The sequence below is a fragment of the Rosa rugosa genome, chromosome 5, assembly GCF_958449725.1.
Source record: "Rosa rugosa chromosome 5, drRosRugo1.1, whole genome shotgun sequence".
Lineage (NCBI taxonomy): Eukaryota > Viridiplantae > Streptophyta > Magnoliopsida > Rosales > Rosaceae > Rosa > Rosa rugosa.
This window is the reverse complement of record NC_084824.1, coordinates 49,285,291-49,293,719: the sequence shown is the minus strand read 5'-3', so window position 1 is coordinate 49,293,719 and position 8,429 is coordinate 49,285,291. Positions and strand designations below refer to the sequence as shown.

General features: G+C 38.9%; 2 protein-coding genes across 2 annotated transcripts in view; both read left to right on the top strand.

The window, feature by feature from the left end:
- Positions 1-231: 231 nt before the first annotated feature.
- Positions 232-3,965, top strand: LOC133712189 (KIN14B-interacting protein At4g14310). The gene is made up of 3 exons (XM_062138290.1): positions 232-1,962; positions 2,349-2,962; positions 3,279-3,965. The coding sequence occupies exons 1-3, from the start codon at positions 325-327 to the stop codon at positions 3,808-3,810; spliced, it is 2,784 nt and encodes a 927-aa protein (XP_061994274.1). The 5' UTR covers positions 232-324; the 3' UTR covers positions 3,811-3,965.
- Positions 3,966-6,236: 2,271 nt separating this feature from the next.
- LOC133708124 (long-chain-alcohol oxidase FAO1-like) overlaps positions 6,237-8,429 on the top strand; it is a 46,465-nt gene continuing 44,272 nt past the window's right edge. The window contains exon 1 of the mRNA XM_062133580.1: positions 6,237-6,940. Coding sequence (XP_061989564.1) covers positions 6,692-6,940 — 249 coding nt within the window. The 5' untranslated portion in view covers positions 6,237-6,691. The remainder of the gene's footprint in view (positions 6,941-8,429) is intronic.

Sequence of the window (8,429 nt, the reverse complement as noted above, 5' to 3'; positions counted from 1 at the left end):
AGACGCACGAACGTAAAGTCATTCTTGTAAAAAAAAAAAAAAAAAAAAAAACTTTAAAATGATTATTAATTTATTACTAAAATTTGTTTCCTCCCACCAGTCCACCAGTCCACCCCAGGTGGGGACAATCCTGTGACCGCACCACCTTTAAGAAAACGTAAAGTTTTCAAAACTCAAACCAAATTCCTTTCCCGCCCAAACTCAAACTCAAACCAAAACCAAATCTCAAATCTCAAATCTCAAAAACGTCCCCACCTCATTTCCTCTCTCTCTCTCTTCTTCACAACTTCTCTCCTCTTCCATTAATCTTAAATTAATCCACTCATGTCCGCCTTATCCGCTCGCCGCCTCAAAGACCGCGGCGGAGTCGCCGCACCCACCAAACCCGAAAGGAGATCCTCCAGCGTCGGCAAAGAAAACCCGCCCGGGCCCACTTTCCGGACTTCGGCCCAGAAGCCCACCATGCGGCCCGTTCCACGTGTCGACAAGGCGGCGGCGAATACCACCGGCGATGCGCGTGCGCGGTGGTCCATGCCTTCTGTGGCGAAAGGTAGGAGCTCTAGCCCTTCTGGGTTTTTTAGGGTTGCCGCGTCGGGAAATGTTGGGCCGAAGAATCGGAGGGTTTCGGCGGATCGGGTCGAGAGGGGTCCGAGTCCGGGTTCGGGTTTGGGCGAGAGGGAACGGTCCGGGAGTGCAGGGAGGAGTTTGAGTAGGGGAAGAGGATCAGGGGTTAGGGATTTGGAAGTCAAAGTTGGTCAATTGGGGGTTAGGGTTTTCAGGGATTTGAAAGATGATGGTAAAATTGGGGTGAAAAAGAATGGAACTTGTGGAGAACTGGAAGTGAAATCGGTGGAGATTGAGAAGAATTTGAGTGGGATTAGGTCTAGGGTTTTGGGCAGTTGTGATGGAGTAGCTAATTTGAAAAACCCAGATGGGGTTGATGGTAGGGTTTTGGAGAGATGCAATAGTGGAAAGAGTAGAAGTAGTGATATTGGGAATCGGGCTGGTTTGGGATTGAAGGAGTCGAGTGAGAAATGTGTGAGCAATGGGAAGGTTTTGGAGGGTTTGAAAGAGAAGGGGTTGAAGGAAGAGGGAAGTAATGGCGGTCGAGTTGGTATAAAACATCCTAGTAAGCTTCATGAGAAGCTTGCTTTCTTGGAAGGGAAGGTGAAGAGGATTGCGTCTGATATAAAGAAGACTAAGGAGATATTGGATATGAATAACCCAGATGCATCGAAGGTGATACTTTCTGATATTCAGGAGAAGATTACAGGGATTGAGAAGGCCATGGTACATGTTTCCAATGGCTCTGGTGGTAAGGTGTTGAAAGGTAATGAGCAGGATCACCAGGACGCCAAAGTGGTTGAGAACGGTCACATTGAGCAGGTGTGTAATGTGAAGAGTTCGGTAAAGGGTTTGAATCGTGAGGACTTGGAAGCTAGACTCTTTCCTCATCATAAGTTGATTAGAAACCGCACAGCCTTGAAAGCATCATCAGAAAGTTCTCAATGTCAAGTAGTTGAAACCAGTTGTGAATCAAAAGTGGATGAAAAGACAGTGTGCCTTATGGATGAGAACCCAATTGCTATAGAGTTTTTGGCTTCCTTGGATAATGAGCAAACTCAAGTTACAACAAGGGATGGACACGAGGATTTGGAAAATTGTGAGGTTCAAGCTGTGGATGGTGCCACCACTGCAGGAGTTGAAAAATCTTCAAAAATGGTCACTGGTAAGCAGGATGATGAGCTCATTCTCACAACTGATGAAACACTTGATGAGTATGGTGATCAGGAGAATAGACAAGTGATCATTGATGAGGAAACTGAGGATACTAGCATTTACCAGCTCAATGGAATAGGCCAAAAGACCTCAACTGGTGGGTGGTTTATGTCTGAGGGAGAGTCAGTTCTTCTTGCTCATGATGATGGTTCGTGCACCTTCTATGATATTGTAAACTCCGAGGTATTTAACTTCTCATTTTAGTTCTTTTAGCTTCATTGTTTACTTATGTATTATAATCATAATCAAATGCTCCCCTTCAGTTGCTCTTTGCCCAATACTGATTAAGAAATTAAAACATTCAGATATTCTGCATACTATAAACCGCTATTTGCATTTTTTCCTCTAGCAGTCTGTTAGGTACTTTGATTTTGGTTTGAACAATTGAGTTCATGTTACAATTGCAAATATCTCTTGATTCATTATCAGTTATATTAGAATTCTTGGTACAGAACAATGCAGGATAAAAAATGATGTATGAGCAGATTGGCAATTGAGGGACATAAAGTTATAAGCAATGCATCTGAATCTTTTTTATGTTGTTGTCTGATGGTTCATTGTCTCTTCAGGAAAAGGCTTTGTACAAGCCTCCTGCAGGAGTTTCACCTAATATGTGGAGAGATTGCTGGATCATCCGAGCTCCTAGTGCAGATGGTTGCTCAGGAAGGTATGTCGTGGCTGCATCTGCTGGAAACACGATGGATTCAGGTTTTTGCTCATGGGATTTTTATGCCAAAGATGTGTGTGCTTTCCATATTGACGATGGTTTAGCCCTGTCAAGGACAGTACTTGGCCCCTTGCCCGACAACATCTCATACAGAAGAAACACTTTGTCTAATCTTTTGGATCCAGAAACTCAACAATGGTGGTATAGACCTTGCGGACCTCTTATTGTCTCATCTGCCACCTGTCAGAGAGTTGTGAGAATCTATGACATTCGTGACGGTGAGCAAGTTATGAAATGGGATGTACCGAAGCCTGTGTTAACAATGGATAACTCAAGCCCCTTGCAGTGGAGAAACAGAGGAAAAGTTGTTGTAGCTGACATTGAAACAATTTCCATCTGGGATGTGAACTCTCTCAACCCTCAACCTTTATTATCTGTTTCTTCTGCTGGTCGGAAAATCTCTGCTCTTCATGTGAATAACACTGACTCTGAACTTGGTGGCGGAGTTCGCCAAAGGTAGATGTTAAGCCTTTTACCTTTTATATTTATGCATTTGCTGGATGCAGCTCATTCAAGTTTTCTAGCATTGCTTGGTGAATTTGCTCTCAACATGGATCTTCTAGCATCCATGAGCTTGAACAAGTGACTGTTTTACTATTTTTCAATGTGATTGATATTGTAATCTCATTAGTGTTTTGTTCCCTAGCTTATTCAAATAATTATATAAAGGTAGTACTAGGATGAGAATGCACTAACTGAAGCTGTCATCTGTTTATTCTCGTATATGAGACACTTGCAAAGAAGCTTTATTAACATTTACTCATGATTGCAGGGTAAGTTCAGCAGAAGCAGAAGGAAATGATGGAGTGTTCTGTACCCAGGATTCAATAAACATTCTAGACTTTCGCAATCCGTCTGGTATAGGTCTGAAAATACCAAAGCTTGGTGTAACAGCACAGTCAGTTTTCTCTCGTGGAGATTCCATCTTCCTTGGCTGCCCCAATGGAAGGTCTGGATGGAAAAAACAGTCCTCTTCACAAGTGCAACAGTTTTCAATTCGAAAACAAAGGCTAATAAGCACTTACGCCTTGCCAGAATCAAATGCTCACAGCCATCACACAGCTATTACGCAAGTTTGGGGGAACTCAAACCTAGTCATGGGTGTTTGTGGATTGGGGCTGTTTGTGTTTGATGCCTTAAAGGATGACGGTGTGCCGTCTTTCACCAATGATAGTGGAAGCAATCAAAAAGATTGTGAAGTCATTGGCCCAGATGACTTGTATGCACCTTCTTTTGATTACATGGACTCTCGTGCTCTTATCATATCAAGAGATCGCCCAGCATTATGGAGGCACTTATCGTAGGTTTGCACACTTTCCTAGCATATTTCTTTTTAGAAAGAAAAAAAAAAGGAGTATCACCAGAAGACTGTTCTGTGTTATGTATTTTGTAGTTGCGCTAAGATGCTTCTGTAATGTGTTGTGTTATGTATAATATATTGCATGCTGTGTAATGTACATTTTGCCAGTTTTCAATCATTTTGCCAGTTTTGTTACTCAAACTATATCTTGGTGTTCTGATGAAGTTATCATTCCATCACCTACACGTGAGTTCGAGAAGATACTTGGTTACCTATATGATTAGGTGATATGAGAAGAATACTCTTTGCGAGGGGTAGCTTGCTTGAGCTCAAGGGAAATTAAATTCTCTGGCCCTTGAGCCTAAAACAGTTGTAAGGAATTAACAAAAGAAGCTCATGATAGTTGAAGGGAGTTGCGTCGTGAGGAGGAAATCCCTGCTGAAAAGGGTTGAGATTTTCAAGAGCATTGAAATGCTTCAACATGCAACTACCCCAGTAGAACTGTAGAAGAGTACATTGAAGTTGTTGATCTGGCTGAAAAGGGTTCATTTCCAAGCCAGCCACCACATCTCCGCGTCGGTCATAACTCGAACTGTTAGAAGAGTTGGAGAAGAACTTGTATACTGTAAAAGATGGAGGAACTCATCCTATATGATTTCTGATGTAACGTAGCTTGAAATCTGAATGAGAGTTGAACACATACCCCATTGACATTCAACGCTTTTGGGTCGAATTGGCCCAATGAAACAGCTCGGGTTAGTACAGTTATGATTAATCAATAATCTAGTTGGTAGTTGGGTGATAATCCCTTGAAATGCACTTTTAAGTCGAGGATGTTCACAACTCAGCTAAGCTTTCCAAATTACGGAGGTTCATATATATAGTCTGGAACAGATGATTTGACGTAAATTAATTCTCATTAAATTTGAGAAGTTTAATTAGAGTTTTCCGTTTGCTTTGAATCACAAAAAAGAAAAGAAAAGAATAATCAAATTTCAATACTGTACCGAATTTGATTTCTAAAGATGTGTCATTCAATATGATAGATAATACGCACATCAAGTTTGACATTCATATGAAATATTAGGTTGAATCTTAAATGTATTCTAAAAAAAAAAAAAAATCTAATGTTTGATTTGTGAAAAATCCTAAACTTTCCGGCTCGATAACTAACACTTACCCAACCACTCTACAATAACTGAAGAACAAATCATCCTGTCTTTTCCGTCATTTAGAAAATGTGACATATTTACAAGGCCCACGTTTGGGAGCGGCCCAATGATATTTGATCCCTGTCCACGGTTTTGTATCTTCGGTTTGATCCCTGTCCACGGCTTCAGTTTTTTTAATTTTTAATTTTAATTTTTTTTATAAGCAATAGCATGTCAAATTTATCAATAACAAGAAAAAGTTGCAAGGAAGGATCTTGTTCAAGGGGTCATGCTGGAAGAGCCCATTTCTTGAAGTTATAAGGGGGCCATGTGTGTTTTTAAATATTTTTTTCCGTAACTCATTGAGACACTAATATTTACCAACTTTCATTATAGTTGAGATAATAGAGAATTTAATAATAGTCTCTCCTTCACGTAATTTGATCTTTGGTAAATAGACATTGTCTATTTTCAAGAGTGTACTATAAAATTTTTAGTGAAATGAGAGAGAATTTGGGCATACCGGTTTAAACCTGACCTAAACATTTTTTATTTATTAAATCTATAATTTATTTATTAGATAAATTCTTTATAAATTTTTGAAATCAAACATATTCCCTTAATTAGCTTCGTCACTGTTGATGCAATGAAATATTGCTCAATCATCGATCGATCAGACTCAGGTCCGCAGGTTTTATTAGCAAGTCTATTCGTGATCCATAAATATGAATAGCACAAAGTTGGTAGGAAGTGTCTATCCATAAATATGACAAGTCGTTGTTGATTATCCTAGGTTTTCCGACTTCTCCCTTCTTTTTTGATTAAGAGCAAGTTCACTCGTAGTCAATAAATGTCAAGGTCAAAAAGTCAAGGCGTCGACCAGTCAAGTAACTGTTCACTGCCACTGGACATGGGTTTCCGACCAGTCAAGAATGTTCATTTTTCATTTTTCATTGTTCATTGATTTTTCTTACATAAATGAAAAACTAGGAATAAGTACAATACAACGTCATTTAGTTGTTGTACGAGAAATTCGGTTTCTAATCGATTTTTATTTTCGAAACAAACGTTATTTAGGTGGTCGTGAAAATTGACTTTTTATATGTTCGGAATTTGGGAAAACTTTATTCATGAAAGTTGTAGAGCTCGTCGATACGATCTCGTGCATATATGGAATGCAATATTCGGAGTTCGTATAAATTTATTATGAATTTTTAAAATATGAAAATTTTCTATAAATAGAAAAAAAAATTCTGTTTTGTTTCAAAGAACGAAAATTTTTCTTTTTTTTCATTTCCCCCCTCCGGTTCTCTCTCTCTCTCTCTCGCGCCCCCAGACCTGGCGGGTTTCGTCCGACCCGATCCGCCTTTTTCTCCCTCCTCCGGTGTCCTCCGTCCACGGACCCGGCTCCCCCGAGGTCGCCTCACCTCGTCCGGCAGCTCCGTGGCGTCAGCCCGCCCAGACGCTGCCCCCAGGCCGAGATCGAAGCAACCCCGCGTCCTCTCCATGTTAGGTGGGCGCAATCTGAGTATGGGTTTCAGATGTGGCACGAATGTATGCATGTGCCTATATAACTGTTTTTTAGTTTCTATCGAATCTATCTGGCTCTCTCTCTAGAATTCTATATATAAGTCTATGATCGAAAAGCATATCACAAGTCAAAGTGGCTATCTGGCTTGCCTCAATTTCAGAGAGATAGAGAGAGAGAGAGAGAGAGAGACAGAGTAGAGAGAGATGAGAAAGGAGTGTCATCCACTGTTGGGTGGAGCTAGCAGAGGATCAGCAGGTGAAGATGGAAGGTCATACAAACATGGGTTATCATCAGCTGAGATGGAAACTTTGGCAAGCGTCTGCGAGACTGTATTTCCTCCTTTACCGTTGGCGGATCCTAGTTTTGAAGGGAAGAAGGAGGAGCTATCTGGAAATAAGGCTGTGCAGTCCTTCTACCAGGCTTCTGGGGCTCAAACTGGAATCCCAGATGAGGTAAGAGAACCTTCTGTCCTCTCTCGTATTTTAGGATTTGAACTCGGATTTTGAGTGCGAGTAAAGTTAGGTTCTAAAAGAGTGACATGCATTAATATCAAATGCAAAAAAACAGAGAGACATAGTGCATTTATTTATTTATTTTTCATTTGAAATAAGAGTGGCAATTTGAAACTTCTATTTATACGTGCGTGTGTGTATGATGATTCGACGGTGTGTAAACTCCATATACGCATGAATACTACAAAGTACAAAATTATATATTAGAGAAACATTTTTAGTCAACATAGTAGCCTCTTAAATTTATTTTCATGCAAGGCAACATTTTCCCTCAAAATAAGAAGCCTATATTATTTTTATTTATGTGCTCTTAATTTATTCAAGTTTTCATACCAATACAAAACTAAGCCTACAAAATGTATGAGTTGAAAAGTTGCAAACGTTTTAAAACTGATTTATTGTGGTCGATGCTGACCGTTTAAATATTAGTATATTACCGAGTTACAGTAATGATGTTGGCACAAAAATAAAAAAGAAACAAGAGTTTTCGGATATAATTACTAGAGAGTCGACTTTTTAGTTTTTATTCATGTATTTAGTTTTTGGATTATTTCAAGAACAGGTTGCAGAGCTAGTGGTGAAGAGGGGTTTAATTAGGGAAAGCGTGGTTCTCGTTAGAGTGGTTTTATGGATCCTAAGCAGTAGGTTGGGCACTCTACTGCTCTGTGGTTCTCTTTGCTTGGGTGACACGTGGCCCTTCGTTCACAAGTTCTCATGTCTGCCATTGGAGAAGAGAGAGAGGGTTCTGCAGAGGTGGTTCAGGCACAGGTTTCTCACCCCTATTAGGCTTGCTTTTCTTTACGTCAAGATCCTTTGCCTCTTCATTTTCTTCACTCGGGTACCAATTCCTATCTCTTTCCTTTTTGTTTTTTCATATCTAAATTGGAACCTCCATATTTACTCACTTGACCTCTATGCTTTTTACACATCTTATCAAATTTTCAAATACTAAATTTACTCACTAAACCTCACTAAACTTCCTCAAATAACCTCACTCATATAATTTGCAAACAAATTATTATCTTTAAAATAAAAAATTTAGTCATTTCAATGATTTAATCACTCTATAAATCTTAACTAAATATACATTTCTTAATCAAACTTGAGTTTCAAAAATTAATGTCTAATCAATAAGAAAATACCATGAACTATTATGTTTTTTTAATTTTTTTTTTCTATTTTAGCTGTGCAAAAAAAAAAAAAAGAAGAAATAATTTTTTTTTATTCTAAAAAAAAAATTTCATTCGTTTTTTAATATTTATTTATTTTTTTTTGTATTTTTTGTACCACATGATTAATTATTTAAATATTTTTAGTTTTTTTTTTTGCAAATATAATGGATTGACTTAGATTTAGGTCATAAATCATAAGAGGATTTATTTTGTTTTCCCTCACCAATATGCGTTCAACATATATGTCATACATTTTT

What these genes read in the sequence shown, in the direction of transcription:
- LOC133712189 (XM_062138290.1), top strand. Translation starts at nt 325, where the DNA reads ATGTCCGCCTTATCCGCTCGCCGCCTCAAAGACCGCGGCGGAGTCGCC. An exon ending in ATGATATTGTAAACTCCGAG is followed by an intron (nt 1,963 to 2,348) that starts GTATTTAACTTC and finishes TTGTCTCTTCAG; the next exon opens with GAAAAGGCTTTGTACAAGCC. An exon ending in GGTGGCGGAGTTCGCCAAAG is followed by an intron (nt 2,963 to 3,278) that starts GTAGATGTTAAG and finishes TCATGATTGCAG; the next exon opens with GGTAAGTTCAGCAGAAGCAG.